At 43.9% G+C, this 22832-nt stretch overlaps 1 protein-coding gene across 3 annotated transcripts in view; it reads left to right on the forward strand.

The window, feature by feature from the left end:
- The window catches only part of DDO (D-aspartate oxidase), a 90413-nt gene that overhangs the window by 57748 nt on the left and 9833 nt on the right, over positions 1-22832 (forward strand). For all 3 annotated transcript variants that reach the window (XM_086927383.1, XM_086927384.1, XM_086927385.1), the window contains one exon: positions 5185-5361. In XM_086927383.1, coding sequence (XP_086783509.1) covers positions 5185-5361 — 177 coding nt within the window. The remainder of the gene's footprint in view (positions 1-5184; positions 5362-22832) is intronic.

A 22832-nucleotide genomic window follows, 5' to 3' on the forward strand; every position in this document is an offset into this window, starting at 1 on the left:
TTCTAACATAGGGCCCAATTCCAATGAGGTTTGGAAATCTTCCCAACCTAATCGGTTTGGGAATGGTTTCCGACCGACCGGAGCGGGAGAGTCCCACCGACCGAGTATGATGCATCCGGATGCTTCCGGATACGATTTGGTTGGACCCCCATTGACTTCAATGGGAGCCTATGTTCCGACCGAATGCATAGGCTCCCATTGAAGAAAGGGGTGGCTGGGGAATATAAGGCAGCCTGTAGCGGGCACCCCCTGGTGCCTGCCACACTGTGCATGGTTGGTAAGGGGGGACCCATGGGCACCCCCATGGGCCCGATTGGAAATGCTTCGGGTGCAGGGGGGCCCACTACGGTCCCCCAAAATCTGATTCCGACTGCTGATTTGCATTAGGCGGCCCGATTCAGAAAGCCTATCCAAATCCAGCATCGTACTCCGTCATTCAGAAACTCAGCGTGTAGAGACGTACGATTCTGCTCTGTAAGGCTCGGTCATTCCAAATGCAGTTGGGTTCGGATTGGGATAATCCTAATGCCTAACTCGCATCGTACTTGGTCAGTCATAAACCTTTCCGATTCGGTCGGAAAGACACGTTCCTGATCCGATTCAGACGGAGCAAATGCCGTTAAGAAGCCTTCCAAACCCCATTGGAATCGGGCCCTTAGTACTTCCTAAAACTGCCAAGTATTACAATCATGGAAAGAAAGTCACAGTCCTTTGCAGCAACGTACATGAGACACAAATTGAACCTCTTGGTGGCGTTCAGAATATTTTTTCCCGCGAAAATATTTTGCTACATGTCAGCACTGGTTGTATATGCTTCTGGATAAAAATAAAAACCAGTGGAAGCATTTCATTTGGAGATACCTTCTCCCCAAACCTGTTTCATCAGTTTTTCTATATTAATGCCACTGTCATTCCCATGGTGTCAAATGTATCCTGAGAAATGTCCTTCCTGTTAAAAACATCTCTGCAGTCAGTTTTTGTATGGCAAAAATCCCTTGTTACCTCTACTCGTACCTATATCTAGGAACTTCGCTGCCTGGCAATACCCTTGTACCTATATTGACTACCTATCCCCCACTAACTTTACCTCTACATATGCCATTGTACTACTCACTACACATAAATCCTTGCGCCTCTACAATTATCTACATTCAGGTTCCTCTGCCCCTTCTTATATGCCAGTACTTCTAACTGTATTTATACCCTAGTATCTCCACCCGCCCTATACCCTGTATGTCTGCACCTACCAATGCCCTAGTATGTCTTCCTTGCTACTTTTCCATTAATCCTCAGCACTTTTCTCCCTAGCCTATTCTCTTGTGTCATTTTCTTGTCATCCGTACCCCTTTTTCTGATGTTTTTATTTGAATTGACTCAATTACTAAACAAAAATGTTTCCTCCTTTTGGAAGTTTACCATAATGGAGTATCACCAGCCTGCAGTTGTTAGGTTGTGTTCTCCATTTTGGATTTTCACAGAAATGTGATAGAGTCATATAGACATTCTCAAATAGCTGCAACATGAGGTAAATAATAATTTATTTACCTGGCAATAAAGCATTAAAGCATTTGATGAGTGGTACAAAGCAGTCAGTCTTAAAAATGATATATTATCACCTGGGGCATGAGGCATTAATAGGGCTGGCCTACATAACATAACATAACATAACATGTGTATTTGTAAAGCGCACGTTCACCCAGCGGTTTCTTGGCGCTGAATAACAGATGTTTGATATGGGATTGATAATGTGGTAAAAAATCATATTATTATTCTGCCTTATGTTTCATATTGATTAATCCATCTACCTCCTCTGTTGTCGGTGGCAGATTGCATAGCAAGAAAAGATGGGAGGAAATGTGGCCAAAAGTCCAGCTGCCATCTTTGGTACTGGGGAACGCGGTTCGAATCCCGGCATCGCTCAACAAGCTCTGGTTCGGGCAGATCATTTAATCTACCTGTATCTAGGAAAATATGAACTTCACCTTGTGTAATGTATTCAAGTGCTCATGTAGAGAGCTCTAATGCCTTTTGGCTAAGTTGGTGCAATATGAAAAAAGTGCAAAAATAAAAAAAATAAAAAGTAACGGTCAGGAGACTAGGAGCCTTATTACGAGTATGGCGGTCCATAGGACCGCCATACTCTCAGTGGTGGTCCAACCACCACCATTAAGGTACAGTGCACTGCATTAGGAGTGTGGCGGTTGAACCTCCACAGGACTGCCGCCTCCTCCAGGATACAGGATCCTGCTGCGTGGCGATGGTGGTGAGGCATAGTACTATGCTGATGGTGCCACTTTGGCACTGCCGAGCATATTATTAGTTACCACACTACCATCCTTTCCGTGGTAGTGAGCTAACCATGAAAAGGGTGGTGGTGAGGCAATTAAGGGGGCTGCCTGGGCCTGCATGCAGGAGGGCACATGTTGTGCCCCCCTCCTGGAATTGCGCCCCAGTTCCTGCACAGTATGGAATGCATGCCATGGTGCATTCCATACCCTGTAGAAACGTGCTGTGGCGGTCTTCCTTGCAGCAGTCTGTCTAAAGGCTCTTCTGTGAGCCTCAGAAAGCCTCTGCAATGACACGGCCGCAACACTACCCGGACGCCATGCATTACACTTGTGATCTATTGGGCAGACGCACTACGGGCTTGGTGGTCCTCCTGTCGGCGCAGCAGTGGCGGGCCTACAGGAGGACCATCAAAATCATAATCAGGCCCAAAGTAGTGCAGCACTGCAATGAAAGAGATGAGTGATACTCAAGATGGTCATGGATGGGCCACAGTGTGTAGTGAGAGCTTGTGGTCAGGTGATTTATAAGAAGACGCTAATTTGTCGTTATTTGTTTCATCAATTTGTTCCAAATGTTTGGGGCATATTCCTGAGACTGTGAGAGAAAAAAAAATGTTGGCACTGAGATGCTTTCAACACAAATTCCATCAATAATCAAACGGTGCAAGGCAAAAACTATTACTTGCTGGCTCATAGTAACTGCCTTTTGCTTTTCCTTGTTATTGAATTCCCCTCGCGGAGAAAAAAGACCATACCTATCGCCAAGATGGACTTTATACAATATGGCTTAATGGCGTATTTAACTACTTCATTGTGACCATTAGGAAGTAACCATGTATATTGCTTGCATTCATTTCACATATTTCACACGTTTCAAAAAGTCATTTGTTTTAGGCACTGAACAACAGCAATATAAAAGAAATGCAACACATTGAATCAGAATCCATTAACCAGACATGAATGTTTAAAGCTCAACAGATATAAAAATAAAAAACAGCAGATCTGATCCCAATTTTCAGTAGCTTTCTAAAACGCAATTAAGAACATAAATCTCTTATGTTAAGAAGTATTGGTTCTATCAATATACAGTGGATGTTCCCTGTCACAAAACTCTTCACTCTGGGTTTGCTCCAATTCAGTTATATTTTGCCATTAACAGGGAATAACAGGGACAAATTATTTTCGCACCTGTCACCAAATCAGTTTTGTACTTAATTTTTTTACCACTTTGTAGCTTTGTAGAAATTAGGATATTTACCACAAAACTGATTTCCTGTTGAAAAAATGTCAGTCCCAGAAGATCCAGGATGTGTGATGCTTAAGGCATTACATTTGAATTGACGGCACCATATCAGAACAAGCTTTGCCTCATGGGAAACCCCCTCTCGACCCTAGTGTTTTTTTCCATGCCAGCTACCGATCGAGTGTCTCTCAACTAGGGCTGGGCGTAGTTTGCGAAGTAGCTCTTTGGAAAGCTACGTGAAGTGCACTACGCGAGCTACGCGTAGCACTACGCGAACTGTGTAGTAGCATGTTCGCACTGTGCAAGATGCCGTTTTCAATGATTGCACAGTGAGGACAAGCATCCGGCACTTTGCAATCATTGAAAACGGCATCTTGCACAGCGCGAGCTGTAGTTTTCTGCTGCTCGAGGAGATTTTTCCTCAAGCAGCAGCTTTCTCAAAGCGGACTGGTAGTTTCTCATCGCGAGCGGTCGCAAGCATACGCGACCACTCGCAATGAGAAAACAGACCTCCCCTGTTGAGAATCTCGCAGGGAGGTTTATTTTCCACGCTCGCGATTGGCAACTTGATGTTGCTGATTGCAAACTAGGAAAAAGTCTCGACAGGATGTCATTTTGCTTGCTCGCGGTTGCCAACTTGAGGTTGAGGACAGCGAGCAAGCAAAAAATGACCGCTGCACTATGCTACGCGTGTTCGTACTGTGCTACGTGCAGCTCGCGTAGTGCGAAGTTGCGCAAACTTCACATACTACGTGAGCGTAGCGTAGTGCTTCGCCCAGGCCTACTCTCAACTCAACCTTATACAAACTACAACCTCACATAGTTACCTCAAAATTACTTCTTTTTCACTTTATGCCGGTCATTATTAGCCAATGTTAGTGAAGAGCCAAAAAGTTAAGATGTTTAAGCTGTTCAAAGGACTTATAGTGGGCAATCCCAGACACTCCTCTTGGAACAACTATATTCCCACATCTAGACCAAACTCACAACATTGTCCACTTAAGTTCCACCTGGAAGATGTTCTGGTTGTTTAAATTGAAGCTCTGCATCATGGTTTGCACAAATCCATAATTTCACTGGTTCGGTTTGAGAACGTGCCCTTTAATGAACTTCTGATTTGTGTAATCCAATGAACTGTGTTTTACTGGAACACCCTTGACAGGTAGGGAAGGTTGTGGCTAAAACATTAATAGGATTGCATAAAACCTCTACCGTGATAGTACAAATGCAGTGACTCTATTATGAAATGGGGTTAAATATACTAATTATTGTTTACATTAACCACCTCATACCAAGCTCAAGCAAACTGAAAATGGGCTGCAAACACATTCTGTGCACAATTTTCAGTAATGGGGCTAGCACAAATTCTGTTATGTTCCTTTTTTTTGCCTGAACAAATTCCTCCATGTAGTACTTGGGGGCGGGACCAGCTAAAACAGTGTGGCAAAGGGGATACCTTTCTGTAATACCGGTTGCAGAGAGAATTACTGCTTGTGCTATCCCATTACTACTCAGTGGGGAACTCAGATTCAGGAGTAAATATTGTGTGGTAACACTACCCTAGTTTGTGTGCTCAGTTTTTGTTTGACACTTGGAATGAGACTATAAATAATGATATTCCCATCTGTGTATGTTTCTATGAATGTCTTTCAGGTGGCAAATATTTCAGACTCCTCCAGCAGAAAAATATCCCTTTTGGTCCGATGTTGTCCTCGGTTTCCGTCTAATGACCGATTCGGAGTTGAAAAAATTTCCCCGCTATGTGTTTGGCCATGCCTTTACCACCCTTAAATGTGAATGCCCACCATACCTTCTGTGGCTCGAAAAAAGGTTTGTTAAAATCTGTTTTTACTACTTGTGTAAGCCACTCTTTGTATGGTACAATATTAAAATGTTCTTTTTTTAAAACAACTTCTTAAAAACATTCAGCTTGATTAAGTATGAATTAAAATGTAGATTGATACATCAAAGAGAAGGGATTTGCATCGAAAAGCTTGATTAGTTTCCTGCAGCTCCACAGGTCATCTGCAGGAAGCTGAGTGTGGGGGACTACAGCACGTACTAGACGTATTTAAACACTTACACATCCCCCATCCCGTGCTGAAAAGCAAAGGAGGATTTGGACACTTGCCGTTTAACTGCAAACAAGTCAGAATGGAGCAAACTCACTCCTCCTCCTATGGTAGATAGATAGATAGATAGATAGATAGATAGATAGATAGATAGATAGATAGATAGATAGATAGATAGATAGATAGATAGATACTTCATTCGGTTTTACACGAGTAAAAAAACATAAAAGTGACATTACAACAATAGACATAAAACACAATTAAAACATGTACCATGGTCATAATCGCAGACCTTGTAAAATTAATTCCATTAAAAAAGGCATAAAAAATAAAATAGGCTACAAATATAATGGCATGAATATATATGACTGTCAAATCTCCCTGCGGTTTCTGGATTTTAGAGCTGTTTCAGGAACCCAATCACGTATACGGTGCTTTCAGGTTTTAACATTTGTAAGTGGCAAAGGGCGGGGTGGACCTGGTTAAAATTTTAAAAATTTCAAAGGGGCTTCAAAAAGAACCTCTGGGGAGCATTATAGAAGGAACAAATAAATAGAAAGTGCACCAGGTCCTGCGGAGACATATTGTCGCAGCCGCAGGGAGGTAGCACTTGGCCTCTATGGGATCCCCTCGGAACGGCTAGTAATGGATGAAAGTAATCCAGCCGGAACCTTGTTGGTAAAAACCGCTCGTGGCTTGTTATGGGCCATAATAGATATGGCTCCATAAGTGGTGTGGTTTTGAGCACCACGAATTTGCGGATTCTAGGTTTTGCCAATTCCACACCATCTCGATTTAATTTTTTCATTGATAAAAAAGATTTTTTTACAATCTCCACATCTGCGGTAACAATGGAATCTGGGTTTAAAAAAGGTCCGGACGCCCCAGCTCAGTAAAACAGCCTTTTAAATATTTAAGCCATGGGATATCGAGCATATGGTCCAAGGAAAAAACTTCCTTTAACAGCAGTTGGTTGAGGACCAGGTCGTTATTTAACCAGCACTTCAGCCCACCAATAAAGGGTAAACCAGTTTCGTCATGAACTATTAAGTTTGAAGTTCCCTTGGGTACCCCCAGGAGCTGTTTTAGGAAGTTATTCTCGACCACCCCGATACCTTCAGCTGATACATAACCCCATAATTCACTGCCATAACTACCCAAAGCAACACTTTTTGCCTGATAAATCTTCAGCAGTGCGGCAACTGGGCGTATGCTCATTTTTGTCGCAAAGTTTTAAATGGCAGAGTTTGCCCGAATTGTCTCCCCTCTTTTCCTTTGTACCATCGGACCCCATTTTAACTGGTCATCAAATAAGACTCCCAGGTAGGAGAATGATGTAGTCAGGGGGACCTTCTCTGCATTTACCAGAAACGAGTACTGTTTCTTGGGACGCGTCCCTACCTGCATAACGTAGGATTTGGTATTACTGATGGCTAGATCGGGGTCCGCCATAAAACTACGAAAAGTGTTTAGTAGGGACTGCAGTCCTCTGGCAGTTCTTGCCAAGAGGACGGCGTCATCTGCGTAAAACAAGACGGGCAAAAACCTACGCCCAACATAAGGGAAATCAACGCCAGTTTTGACCAAAAAAAGTATCTAACTCATTAACATACATATTAAAAAGGAAGGGGGCCAAAATACAGCCCTGCCTCACTCCTTCTCAACTTTAAAATCCCTGGATAGCCTAAGGTCCAGTGAAAACCTGACGTTGGCCTTTGTATACTTGTGAAGGTCCCTCATGAAGTTGACCAGAGGAGCCTCCTAGGAGCTCTAATAAAAATGAAACGTAAATTGAAAAAATATGCAAACAAAAATAATAGAATAGTTCTAGAGTTGATAACAAACAGCTACAGTGACCAGCATGCAATGAGAAGAAAAGAAGTCTGTAAAGCAGTGGATATCAATCTCACCCCAGTGGTGTTTGTTCAAGCAGGCTACTAAAGAATGCCAGTTTGGTACCTACCACTTGAAGACTATCTCTTAACCACTTAATGGGTGTGAGAGCAGCCAGAATATATTTTCCTTCTTTAAAAGTGGACCGGGTGTAGTTAATTTGCAGTGTGTCTATTACATGCGCCAGTCTCTCTAGTCTACACGAATCCTACACACCTCCCATGATGAGTCAGTCATTTTCTCCCTAATTTGAGAAGGCCATTGATTGTCAACCAAGCGTAGATCCTTTAATAAGTGCTACTGAAATTCCTTCTTTTAGGTTTCGGTTTCCGTTTAATATGAAAAACGAGAATCCTACAATTATATGGGAAATCGCAGGATTGTTCATTGGTTATTTATTTATTGTGTTTAGTGTGACCATGCTCGTATAAGACATTACAAGATTATACAGCAGTTAATAAAAAACACAGAATTCAGCTGGAAGACCATTGCTGTCCAAAGTCCAGCCGCAGCCGGTACATTTGGGCTGAGGGGCCATGCACTCGCCACCTTTTGCCCCTCACGAACAGTGTCTGTCAGGCTGAACAAAGGTCAGCCTAACAGACACTGTTTATTTTCAGGTCAGGCAGCCAGGAGCCAGCCATGCACTAAATGCTCAGGTTCCTGTCTGCCTGAGCTGAACTTTGCTAGGGCTGAGGAAGTCACATCTCCCGTGGGTGTGACCTCCTCAGCTCAGCAAAGGATCCTGAGGCCCTCACCTCAGTGAGGAGGGGTAGCGTCACTGATTGCCACACACCTGGGTGCTTCAGTGTAAGCCCTGTAGTGCCCAGGGTTGAGCATCAATCAGTGACACTTCATCGTTAAGGGGGGTGGGGTCAGCAGTCTCACTGACCCTATCCCACTTTGTGATGACGTTGGGACTGCTGCCTTTCCTCATTGGCTGACCTTAGGTCAGCCAATGAGGGAAGGCAGCAGTCCCAAGTCTCCTGGAACCCCGAGGAAGAGCTGCAGGTAAGTGTATGTGTTTTCATTTTTTAAATAATGTTTGATGTGTGCGTGCGTGTATGTATGTATGAATATTTGGTAATGGGTGTTGTGAATGGATGTGTTTGAATGTGTGTGTGCCGGCGTGTGAATTCATGGCTGTGAGTGTGTATGTGTACGTGTTTGTCCCATCTGCTCCCTTGCCTCCTAAACATACAGGCCACTACAGCCAAATTCTGCTCCTTTGTGAAGCTTAGAACCTCCTCTTAGTATGAAACAATGTTATTGAATTTTCTTCATTACTTCATCAAGAGGCACATCATCTTATGGCTCAAACTACATCCGTTAACAAAGCGACCTTAGGATAAAATTAATGTTAAAAAAATCCCACATATTAACCCATTTCATCATTTTGCTTGTTTCCAGTCTGCAGTCACTGAGGAGTCCGCAGATAAATCTAATTATCCATCCAGTCTCCATATATCTTGACATGTTTATATGGGCAACACCTGGCTTTGTACATAGGGATTTCTAGGCCCATGCAGCAGTCCATCCTATTCTCCTATTCTTCAGAGCTAAATGGGTCTCTATGCTGCCAATACTTAGCAATATCTCTTTTGGCCAACATCAATCCAAGATTGATCAAAGCTGTTTTATATCTGTTAGCATATGTGTAATAATGCTAATTGGGGGCTGTGCTTAATAATCTATCACATAACCTTCTTTAATATGCGACACAAATTCTACCCCCGAAATTAATAGATTTGAGTTACTCCTTGATCACGTAAATAAGATCCGCCTTTTGCTCTCCATGACGTAAACAAGGAGACAAAACCATTCAACATCTCCATAATTGATACTACGTAAGGTAGATTTGGTGAAGGTATCTGAGTGAATGATATTTAACTGAGTGGCCACAGCAGGCTCCCTCAGTACCATTCTGCGCGCCTTAGTGGTACTAAACCTGGTAATATTTGGCAGCCACCGGCAACCCCAGAAGATGGCCTAATCCCTGCTGATGAGGGGTAAATACCCCGAAACACGTGTACAGGGATGGCGAAGAGAGCGAAGATAGCAGATAATCGAAAGAAGATGCATCGCGGAACACGAACTACATTTACCACAGTCTTTAGGGGCGATCCCGCTGGTGTGTGAGTAGTGTGCGACCCCACCCCGAATTGTAATGTTAAAGCTCCCTCGAGCAGCTGGCTGACGAGCCTGGGACCCCGCACCTGCGCGCCTTAGTGGTACTAAACCTGGTAATATTTGGCAGCCACCGGCAACCCCAGAAGATGGCCTAATCCCTGCTGATGAGGGGTGAATACCCCGAAACACGTGTACAGGGATGGCGAAGAGAGCAAAGATAGCAGATAATCGAAAGAAGATGCATCGCGGAACACGAACTACATTTACCACAGTCCTTAGGGGCGATCCTGCTGGTGTGTGAGTAGTGTGCGACCCCACCCCGAATTGTAATGTTAAAGCTCCCTCGAGCAGCTGGCTGACGAGCCTGGGACCCCGCACCTGCGCGCCTTAGTGGTACTAAACCTGGTAATATTTGGCAGCCACCGGTAACCCCAGAAGATGGCCTAATCCCTGCTGATGAGGGGTAAATACCCCGAAACACGTGTACAGGGATGGCGAAGAGAGCGAAGATAGCAGATAACCGAAAGAAGATGCATCGCGAAACACGAACTACATTTACCACAATCCTTAGGGGCGATCCGGCTGGTGTGTGAGTAGTGTGCGACCCCACCCCGAATTGTAATGTTAAAGCTCCCTCGAGCAGCTGGCTGCGAGCCTGGGACCCCGCACCTGCGCGCCTTAGTGGTACTAAACCTGGTAATATTTGGCAGCCACCGGCAACCCCAGAAGATGGCCTAATCCCTGCTGATGAGGGGTAAATACCCCGAAACACATGTACAGGGATGGCGAAGAGAGCGAAGATAGCAGATAATCGAAAGAAGATGCATCGCAGAACACGAACTACATTTACCACAGTCCTTAGGGGCGATCCCGCTGGTGTGTGAGTAGTGTGCGACCCCACACCGAATTGCCATTCTGGCTTCCTGCCATTCCTCATCCTCCAGCTCATCAGAAGATGCTGTTGTGTGTTTGACAAAGGGCCAATGTAGGGTATAAATCGCGCATTTACCCATATCTCCTATCAACAGAGTTCCCTCTAGCTGGGTTGTTAGATCTGCCACCCTGGGGGGGAGTCTGCCAAACTCTTTGCCTTCACCCCCCCCCTGCTTTCAGGACCCCTTTTTGTTGAACTTTCGGGCTCTGCACTGTACTACTGCTAACCAGTGCTACAGTGCCTGTGCTCTCTCCTTTAAACATGGTAAAATTGTGTTACACTCAAAGGGCACAGTTCATTCTCTTATCAGCCCGTAGCAAAGTGGTACTACATGGAACATGGTACATTCAATGCTACTTGTGGGCCTGCAGCAATTATTGTATCACCATTGCAGTATTTGTGTGTAGTTTTAAACTGCCATTTCGGCCTGGCATAGCAAACCTTTTGCCAGGACTAAACCTTCTTTTTTAATACATATAAGTCAGCGCATGGTAGGACCTAAACAGCCCATAGGGCAGACTGCAATGTTGGACATGTATGTCTAAGTTTTACATGTCCTGGTAGTGAAAATCTCTAAAATTTGTTCTTCATTATTGCAGTGCCTACCTTTCCATAGGATAACATTGGGTTACCTTATTACATTTAATAAATGATCACTTTTGTGTGGAAACAGGTAGGAATATCATGTTTGGTTTCTGAGGAATTATAATTTTAAACCCTCTTTAATGGTAAAGTGGGATTTTAAGTCACACTTCTTAAAATGTCACTTTAAGAAAGTTGGCATTGTCATGTCCTAACCATTTGGTGCCTGCAGCCTGTTTTCTGGGTTCCGTGATTAGGTATCAATCAATCAATATGTATTTGTACAGCGCGGCTGTTCACCCATGACGGTATACAGGAGCTAGGTTGTTGGGCTCAGTCAAAAGTGTGGAGGCTGTAGAGGTTGGTAGCTTGACGTTCAAAGTTCCTGTAGTTGCGTATAGCTTGTTGCAGAGATGGTTTGCTAGATTGTCGCAGAGTTCCTGTGAAGGGGAGATTGTGTTCTCAGTGGCCGTTGGGCAGGAGAACTCTCTGATGATGCTGAAGAGTTCCTTGGTGTGTTTGCCGCATGCTTCGATGTAGTTTGCTAGGGCGCCTTTTTTGCGTCTTTGAGGAGTTGTGGTATTTGTTGAGGGTTGACCTGAAGGGGGCTCAGTCTATGGTATCTCTGTTGGTGGGCCATCTTCTCTCCAGTTGTTTGTAGCTGTGTGTCATTGTCCTGAGTAGTTCTGTGAGTACCAGCTGGCTTGGTTGGTGGGTGCAGATCTTGCCTGGTTTGATGGGGTGACTCGGTCAGCCCAGTTGGTGATCCAGGTGGTCAAGTTCTTGACAGCCTGATCTAGGTTGGTTGCAGAGTCGGGCTTGGTGGTGTTAAGGGGGTGTGTCCATTGGATCTGTCACTTTTTTCCAGCTGTGGAAGGAGGAGTAGGGAGGCCTGGTGACAGTGCCCGGTAATTCTGTGATGGTGAAGTGAACGATGGTGTGGCTGTTTCAGGTGCATTCTGTGGAATGACTATATTTGTAGTTTGTAGTTCGCAGTTGGCCTTTTGTGTATCCATCTCAGACAGCATCACAGTAGAAGGCCTGCGTGTTGGCAGGATGGGCCATACTGACTTCCTGAGAGGGGTGGAGCTATTACCTGTCACACTTCACTGCCTCAGCTCAAACACAGAGAACTTCAGAGTAGCCTATTGCGACTGCAGACAGACTGGGACCAGGGCAGGGAGGCAAGAAATTCCAAACATCTCTATGGGGGAAAACTCTAGAATCTTCTCTAATTTTAAAGCTAGTGCCAGGTATAAAAGTAGAATCCTCAGACCCAATATTCAGATCACTTCTCAACCAGTAGAAGACTCAGAAGAACGACTGTTCTGCCGCCTTGCTAATGCAAGGACTGCACATCTCCCTGAAGAAGGATGGCTGGGCCTGCTTCTTGAACCCAGGATCACCAGGGTGACCCCAACGGCTGCTGACAGTCCTGTTGTTAGATGCAGGTACATAGTGAACGCCAGAGACCTGTTCTACATCCACCCATCTGCCCGACTCAACTGGACCTGCCTGTGCCCTGCTGCAAGCCTATACAGAAGTTAGTTCTGGTCCCCAAGAGGGCTCCCCAAAGTCTTGGACCCTTGGCCATCACCAGAGTCTATTCTTCATGGCCCAAGTGTGGGTTCTCTCAGAATCGATGCAACACGAAGCAACTCAATGAAGCGCGACGCAGAACCTCACATCACAGCACCTCGCAGCCCCTTATCAGCAGCCTCATCAGAACCAACAAAGCACAACTTGATGCAGGACCCCATGTTGCAGCCCTGACAGCTCCTCCTCTGCATCAATGCAGTGGGACGCAGTGTGATGCAGTACTCCGCATTAAGGACATAAGAGACAATCATCGCTGGTACTAACTACGGTCCATATGTAGGTAAATGGCATTTACCGATTCGTAAATACCGAATTTTACCGATTCGGTATTCACAAATCGGTAAATGCTATGTAGGTATTTTTACCGAAATACTTACCGAATCGGTAACATTCGGTAATTACCGAATCGGTATTTACCGATTCGGTAATTTACAGAATCGGTAAAATTACAGATTCAGTAAATTTACAGATTCGGAAATATTTTGGCCCCCTACATCTGAAACTCCAAATACCAGTCGGTAACGGCCGAAATCGGCCGTTACCGACTGGTATTTGGCCTCCTACATATGGCCCTTAGTGCCTATATTGGGCCCGCGCTTAATTGTGGTCAGCCTGAACTTCTAACTTTGTCTCGGTCTGACACAACCAGATAATCACAATTGGCACTTTGTGATTTTAGGTGCTATTCTTACTGTAAAAACTTTCAAACTGTATTTCTCCACTTTTACTGATTGAAGTTTTGTCTTTTTGATGTCAAATAATTTATCAAATTCCACACAATTTTTCCAAATTGGTGTAGGATTTTTCTTGGGTCGGTTTTCACTTTATTACTGTTTAAGTGCTGCATTAATACCTTACATATTGCCTCTAAGTTAAACCTGACTGCTTTTGTGCAAAGCTACTAGTTGGTTAAGCACAGGTTAATTTAGTGGTTCACTCTGACAAGGAGTTTGATTGTTGCTTGAGAAGAGATCACCCCCTCCCCCCCTCATATAACAACCCAGTTTCTCACAAAGGTAAAATCAGTCAAACCTGAAAGATCTTTAACATGGGGAGAAGTGTGTATCACAGCAGCAAATAGCTAATGAAAAACTAGCCTCTGTGTATGTCTTAGTTTCCCAGTAGGTTTTCAAATGAGCGCAGATTATTTCCAAACATAACATCCCCAAGTTTTGACACTCCAATAAGGTCCTATCCCCTGAACCCCTGCAATAAGTGTACCTGACTGTTAAGATTAGACTCTCCACAAGTAGGTTTCCAAAACGTTTTATTTGAGCAACACAACTGGACCCTGGGATAATCTAGTGCAACTGAACCTCCTTGGCTCCCAGCCAAAGAGTTCCAGAATCGAATTGGAACTATCTCTGAAAATACACAGGGTTGCATGGCCACATGAGGGATTGCTGAGACGCTAGCGCGTGCCATGGAGCATGCGAGGATGTTACATACCACCCTTATATAAATGAAAAACAAAGGAGAAACACTATGTACCAAAAGAGAATGGAGGGAAAAGAAACAGAAGGGAAAAGTAACCCAACTTAATTTACAAAATCAAGCAACCTTCTGTGAGGTTGTCTAACATAGCATGACCCTTTAGCTCTTGAGGCAACTGTACCCACATCGCAGTCATCCAATACCTCCAACTCAACTTGTTGACATGGATGACGTGAAAGGAAATCAGCCATCACATTACTTTTCCCTGTTACAAACTCGGTTTTAAAACATTATTGCTGAAGTTTAGATGTGAGTCTTGCAATGCACACTGTCAAGTTCCATCCACCACCTGGAGATAAAATGTTCACAAGGGGCTTCTTATCGGTTCTAAGAATAAATTTGCTGCCCCACACATAGTTTCAGTAATGTTTGATTGCCCATACACAAACCAGAAATTCCTTTTCGATTACTGCATACTTGGGCTCAGATTAATTTAGTGTGCATGAAGCAAACGCTACATTCCATTCCTCCTTGCCACATCTCTGTGACAATACTCCACCAATACCATACAGGATTTCATCAACCATGATTATACATCCCTTGTTAATGCAAAAAGGTTTTAAAGTGGGGGCTCAAACAATTCCATCTTTGATTGCCACAAATCCATTCTGTTGTTCATCCTGCCACTCATACATTGTGTTATGTCACAGCAATTTTCCTAACGGTTCGATTTTGGTTGCAGAATTACTGACAAACTTACTATAGTACTCACACATGCCACCAAACGATAATAATTGTTCCTTATTTGTGGGAGCAGGAGCATTCACAGTAGCCTCTAGATTAACTTGCTACGGAACCACTCCATTCCCCGACAAGGTGTGCCATAAGTATTCAACTGATTCCTTAAACACCTAACATTTATGAGCTTTTAGCGGCAGCCCATTTTTTGCCATTCTGTCGCACACTTCCACTAAGTGCTTCATGTGTTCTTCCTTATTGGGTGAAAAGTTCAATATGTCGTCCTGGAAGCACTTAACAAATTTGTCAGCATCTCTGAATATATGAAACATCACCCTCTGTAATACTGAAGCAGCAGATGCTAACCGAAATGTCATTCTAGTATATTGTTAGAAACCTTGTGGTGTAATGAATGCTGTTAATTGTTTAGTCTTCAGACAACTCAATCTGGTGGTAAGCCGACCTCAAATCAAGTTGTGGAGAATATCTTGGCACCCTCCAACATAGACATATCCTCATTTATATTAGGCAAAAGAGGTGACAATCTCTGACTATGCCAGCATTTAACGCTCTTAAGTCTACACACAACCTCAACTTTTTGTCGTGTTTACGGACCAAAACAATGGGTTTCACCTATTCAGCAGATTCAATGGTTTCTATAATGCCCTCACTAACTAACATATTGAGCATATCTCTAAGTTCTTCCCAAACATTGATGGGTACTCCTTGCAATTTCTGCTTGACAGGAACAGTGTTACTTTTGAGCTTAATCTTGTGAGTGTAGTTCTTTAACCTACCAAGTTTTTCTGTAAATTGTTCCTTAATATAAGTCTCCCTGTAACCATTCTCTATGACTGCCACCTCTTTGGACCACTCACTCTCATCTAATAAAACATGTTCCTTCGAGCGGGGATTTAAAAAGATTTCTAACTTCCATTGGTCTCTCCATCTCAAAACATTCACCCCTTTAACAGCAATATATAGTTTGATCTGCTTAACTCTTCCCTTAAAGCATAACAAAAAATGTAAGTACCCATCCATATCAATTTTGGAACTGTTGAAGCTTTCAGCCACAACGTCAGGTGGTTATATCTGTTCATACTTACATGCACCACTTAATTTGTCTCTATAATTTTCCCTGGAAATTATGGTGCATGGGGATCCTGTGTCTGCCATGAGCTCCAGCTCTACACCAGCCACCTCCACCATGCACATGGGAGCTTTCTTGATCAACTCCCCTTCGAACTCACATGAATTTGTCACACTGTGTATTATGGCTAACACAATACCTTTTTTGCTCTCACCCGAGATACCACACTCACACACCTGCTTGCTGTTGCACCTCTCGATGGTGCAAGACACTTTCCCACGTGCTTGAATCAGGGCCAGACTGAGAACCAAAACCGGCCCCGGCAAAGTGCTCGGCTGCCCCCTGGGGGGTTGGGGATTCGACCGAGCTCTGTGCCGGGCCGGTTTTCGGACGATTTTGTTACAGGGCCGATTTTGCAGCTATGCTGCATAAATGGCCCTGTAACAAAAACGGCCCCCAGGGGCCCAAAAACCGTTCCCTACCCTTGCGGCGCACCGGGGGATTGCCCGGTGCCCGCAACGGCCAGTCCGGCCCTGGCTTGAATCAACCCTTTCTTCTGATCTATGCACACACTGGCAAAATTACCTATTCTGCCACACTTGCTACACTTCTTATTAACCACATGGCTTCCTCCATATGTCGCCATGTGTGTTCTACTATTCAATCTATAACATGTGCCAAATTGATCAGGCCTGTCAAATCTCTTTATACCGCAATTGTTGCTCATCCAAGACATATTAGACCCCAAATGTAATAGTTCAGTACATTGTTCCTCCATGCTCCTAACTGCGTACACTTCCTCCACGTTTGCTGCTTTGTAGTTGACGTTTCTCACAGTATGCATCCACTTCTCGGATTGTTCCAAAGCCTTCGCAGTAGATATAGCCTCCAATAGATCAAAAGATTCATTTTGATTCTGTGCCCTGCTATAGAACTTGAATGTATTAATTGCAATGTTTGTGGTAGGCTGGAATCTTTGTTCTATCCTCGACATGGCCTCCTTATAGACATTAGGATCCTCATCCCCTTCTGTAACTACAATTTGTGGCAAAACTCTGAACACGAACTGGCCTTCTGACCCCAAATAATGTAAGAAAATACTTTTCTTCCTCTCCTCGCCCCCATGCACTCTCCATCTATAGCCCTCTTGTACCTAAGAAATTCTTTCCACCTTGTCCACGAAATTGAGGGTTCCCCCTAATTTTGTAAAACTTTTGCAGGTTGGTCAAACTGCATGTTGCTTACTGATACTTAACCAACACACAGGCGATTATTATGTAGTGATTAAGTACAAATGATCGATATGCTGTGAGAAGTAAAGTGCTACTGATGAATAAGAGTTTAACACCATACACTGATCTGTGGTCATCCAAACAGAATTTACCCAGTTATGAATTAACCTACTTGTATACAATCGAATTAATTGCTCCTAATGTCTTTTGTAATGCCTATCGCTGGATGTACATGCATTTAGCTTCCAATTATGCTATGCGTGTACTGGCATTGCTTTGGTGGAAATCAGGAAGTGTTTTTCTTTCAAAAATGGCTGCCACACCACCTTCTACGTCTGTGCTGTGCGTGACGGATATGCTAAGCACGTTGCATAGCTTACCGAGGCACTCACCTAACACAAGAAACAGCAGCATTCTGCGATCCGTCAAACACCGGCTTCATAGAAGAATGCGGCTCGGGCAGGTTTTGTTTTTTTAATTCGGAGCGCTGTTGCCATTGGCCCTCACAACCACCAGTTGTCTGTACTGCCCAAAAAAAAAAAACACATATTCACCATTCGATTTTGCCAACCGCAGGCATATAGGATATGCACAGTCCACCGGGCAGGTCCTCCGTCAACGCAATCTGCTTCACGGCTTCTTTGACATAGTATTCCTCATGTAGAACGTATTTACTCTGCTGGGTACAAGAAACATACTGCTCCTGTGCTGATGGTTGCGGTTGGCAAGGGCGTTTCCTCACTCGTTACCAATGTTAAGATTAAACTCTCCACAAGTGCGTTTCCAAAAGGATTTTTTTGAGCAGCACATCAACACATCTGGACCCTAGGATAATCCAGTGCAACTGAACCTCCTAGGCTCCCAGCCAAAAAGATCCAGACCAAATTAGAACTATCTCTGAAAATACACAGGGTTGCATAACCACATGAGGGAATATTGAGATGCTACACCGAACAAGCCATGTTTTGAACCATAGTGGAGTTTTACGCTTGAGGCTACGAAACCAGCTCATATCCCGCGGGGTATCCAGACACAGTTTCAGCACTGTGGCAGCTTTAGAAGGAGGGTTTAGGTAATACTTCCTACCATATACATAGTGAAGGGGACTCCTCTCTCCCATACACCACTTTTCTATTGTGTAGGCCACGTCGAGGCATGCATAATTTAGCAATTTGTTAATTATAATTAGATGTGACGCACAATAGCAATACTTTTATATAAGCAGCCCCAATCCCAATTTAAAGACAGAGATTTATGGTATTTACCCATGGAAATATTAGGACTTCTAGTTTGTCAAAGAAAGCCCTTCGGCATGGTATTAATGTGAGAAGAATATACCCTGGAGGTCTCAGACAGGTAGTTTTCTATCTGATACAAGATACAGGCCAGGGATACTATTTTAAAAATGGCTGCCCAGCCCATATGAGACAGAGGAAGGAAAGACAAATAGTTCATATCAGTTTGTAGTTTGTCTAGCTAGGAAACTGGTTTTTGCTGCCACACTATAGATCTGTTAGGTGCAATGTAGACCTCCTGACACCAAACGCCTCGTGTGCCTCCAAAAACCCTGTGGCAAATTGCAAGTTGGATTCGGTCATCTTTAAGAGAACACCATAGACTCACCCAAATTAATTGTTAGTCCTCAGTGTCTTCCAAAGTTACAAAGAATTTCCAATAAACAAGGTATTGACCAGACTGAGTCCTGAAGGTGTATAAAGAAGTTCCTTTGTGTAGAGTGATACTCTATCTGAGAGCAAGGACAACCACTCAAGCCCCTTTGCCAAGTTTGGTACCTTTTGCTAAAATAATTGGTGGCTGCGGATGCCTGTTGATTTTGCAGCAACCTTTTTTTACAATATTTTTATTGAGTTTATAAACATTAAAAGGCAGTACAGTACAAACCAATGGTACGCTTAGGGCAGTGCACAACCAAACTGGTCAATGAGGCATAGTCAAAGCAAATCATCGAGACAATAACTGGGATCAAATCACATACAAGCAGCATACAATTCCCACCAATGGTTATTCAGCAATACCTCAGAATTCTCGGCACAGGGACCAGATTTTTTCCCATTTGCGAGGGCATCCTCTGCCATTTTATATTGTTTTTTTCTGCTAACATGCACCAATCCATGTCTTTCTCCCAAACTTTTACCACTGGTGCACTTCTCACTCCCCACAGTTGAGCAATGTTCCCCTTGGCCACCCCCAGACCTAGGGACAAACAGATCTTACCATATCTGGGCGGGGGGTCATCCTTCCAAATATACAGGATACAGCATTTAGCCGTTTCAGGGACCTCTTTGCCCAGGACCTCGCTCATAATTCCCGAAGTGCTGACCAGTAGGGTCGTTTCTATGAAATGGACCATAGAGTATGAAGGAATGTAACACATCTGCCCATGGTATGCAAAGTTGTGCGTGATTAGTATGATCGGTGCAGGATACGCAGTTGGATTAGTCTAAATCTTGTTTGAATAGGAATCTCAGCCGTGGCTCGTTCACCCATTCAAAGTCTCCCACCTCAGCTTTCCATTTAGTCTTAAGCTTTTTCAGGATGTCTGGGGAGTTATTAAACATTTTTTTGGATATTAGCGAGATGACCCCTTTATGTAGCAGTTCTGTCAATTTATTCAGTAGTAAATAGTTGGATACAAGTGCTTACAGTCGGGTAATGTCAAGTGTCTGTCGAGTTTTACCTGGAATTTCTACATGCCCACACTGACTAAAAACACACCCACGCTCTCATCTATGTTTTGAAGAGGTTCTCCTTTGGTTGATACAAAATAGCATCCACATTCTGCACTGCATAGATTGCACCTGTGCTGGAGAAAGTTTCCATTGACATTTCCAGATTACAATGATTTGACCAGTGGAATTTTGAACGACATTTGCACCATGTGATAGGTGCATTTCCCCCGACTGACCACCACAAAGGTAGTATTTTGCATGGTACTGATGTTGGTGCAAATGCCAGTGAAACTTATGTAAATATGCACTAGGATGATTTTGTGTAAATTTGTGGTGACACCGGTGCACCAATTGCTAACTTTCAACACGACAAAGCACTTCCACAACTATTGTGTTATTGGCCGGATAGAAAACGACCTTAATGGATTTAGTAGTAGACTTGAGGCGAGTTGCTTTGTCGACAGAGGAGCTGTCAAATAATTAGGCCCCCGATCAATTCTTTTAAACTACTTCAGTACGTATGCTCGTTTTCAACGCAAATGATAATATGGAAAAGAAGCAGGGACTCCCAACATGATTCCTTATGGCAGCAATTGCCAGGTAGAATCTGTATTCAAAATTGTAACGTGTATTGCACTGGGGCACGTTCCCTTTATTAACGTGCCTACTTACATTAGGTGTCGCTGTTGTGCACTGGTTCTGAGCGTTCTTCAAGGTTAGGTTCTCCATAAGCACACTAAGCAAGGGTGACTCCAGGGCGAATGACAACCAAAACAAAGAGACTCCATTTTGTCTTTCGCAAACAGAGTCTTTTCTTAAGGGATCCTGCGGATACTACCCCACATCGGTGTCTTGAAGTTGGTCAAAAGGCCCCTCCACTTTGGAGAGTCATGCTCCCATGATCTCAGCACCACCCTCACCCCATTCACGGGCAATGTCCTGTGATCTTGCACAATGGGAGACATCTAAGCAGCATGTTATGTTTACCCCTACTCCTTTCCCTAGTCTGCTGACCACATCAGCACAACGGTTCTGTAAGTGGTAGACGGGTGCTGTACTATTCGACCCCACCCTGTACGTCTCAGTGCCCTTGACCTTAGATTAGGGGCCATTTAGTTTCCATTCGAACTGGCCTGAATAGCCCTCAGGCTTGGGCAAAGATTACAAGACTGGGTCGTGTCATCCCTTGGACCTCCGAAGGTTAGTCTGCTTGCCCATCGTGGGTCTGTGAATATATTTAACCTACTTAAGGCTACATCATGGCCGATCCTGATTCACTCTAACTGCAGAAATCTCACATGGGCCTGGAGAGTGCTTAGCAGCAGTTGTCTGAAACTGTGGCGTGTTGAAAATCTTTAAATGTGAATGATTAGCTGATTGAAGTGGTGCGTACATACTACCCCTTTGAAAATACTTGTTAAGCTCCCTGGAGTCTATTACAGACACTTTGCACCTTTCCAGACATCTCTAAAAATTACCGCATGAGCTGCTGGTAATTTCAGGAAATGCCCCAGCCGCATTCCGCCTCCGGAGCACAGGTGTGGAACGCACCAGCAGGAACAGCGTTTCTGCATGTTAGGTGCCTCTTTAGGTTTCATTACAAATTTCTCTGAATCTCTGATGAGGCTGGCAACAGGATTCACTGGCCCTATTGAGATTCATGGGAACATCAGGGACTTGTGCATATTCCTCCTGGAATGTATGGGAGAATATTAGAATTACAGTGGAATCGGACCCAGAATTGACTCCCCTATTAATACCTCACGTATCCATGAATTCCAAGGTTCCAGCTTGCAGGGGTGGTGGGTGACATTTGAAAGTGGTGGGGCGCAAAGTGATTTGCATACAGCACCGTAGCTCGCGAGCACAGCTCGCGAGCCCGAACCCCAAAAAAGAAGAAAAATTGTGCATTTTCAAGCAAATTTGAGAAAGCAGGAAGGTTAATAAAGCAATTGTGAAAGTGCAGTTATTACATTAATAGATGGCATAACATAGGTAGCTGCTTATTCAGTATAACCACAGAGCTTCATACATTCCGTCCTATTATGCTCAGGTGCTGAATTCAGACTATAAGACTTTCATGGAAATCTCAGCTCTAAGAGTAGAAGAAGTTGCACAGCAGTTGGGAAACAGCCTTCACAAAGCATTGGGAACCATGCCTTACCTTTACCATTAGAACGCATGCGACTATCACACATGTCTTTCCACACAGTTGATAGTGTTAAGGTGAAACAAAATGTACTTAATATGCCATTTGATCAGTAAAATCTGTGTAGTCTCCAAATAGAACAAACGCATTAGACCTCCAACTCCAGCAACACAATGGTTCAAACCTTACCTGCAGAATCACCAGCTATCAGCACTCACGGCTAGCAACATCACAGCCATGCATTGTTTGGGAAATCTACACAAATCACTGCCCACACAACGATCACTGACAGTAAGAGCATTAACAGGACAGCCACCACTGGAAGCAACAATGATCATGGAAATCCGCTGCAACCTCAAGTGCCCTCATTGCCAGTGATTTATCTTAACTGACCCCTCGCCCCAAGTCAGGGATATTCAATGACTAAACCCCCTTTCAGAGGCACTATAAGACTTCACTGTCCATGACAACAACTTTAGTACCAGGCACTTTCCGACCAAAGTTTTGTCAACATATGAGGGGCGTTTTAGGATGACCCTCACTTCCCCGAGTAAATACAAAACCTCCACACCGATATTATCCCTACTAGCACTTCATGTCAAACAGCATCATACATTTTATTTATTTATTTATTTAATTTGTATAGCGCTACAGCTACCCACCAAGGGGTTTCCCGGCGCTAGTAGTTCAGAAATGCGTATTTTGCCAGTCAATATCAGATGTTACATACATCTCAACAAGGGCCCTAATGTCAACAC

Source organism: Lissotriton vulgaris, chromosome 6 (assembly GCF_964263255.1).
Source record: "Lissotriton vulgaris chromosome 6, aLisVul1.2, whole genome shotgun sequence".
Lineage (NCBI taxonomy): Eukaryota > Metazoa > Chordata > Amphibia > Caudata > Salamandridae > Lissotriton > Lissotriton vulgaris.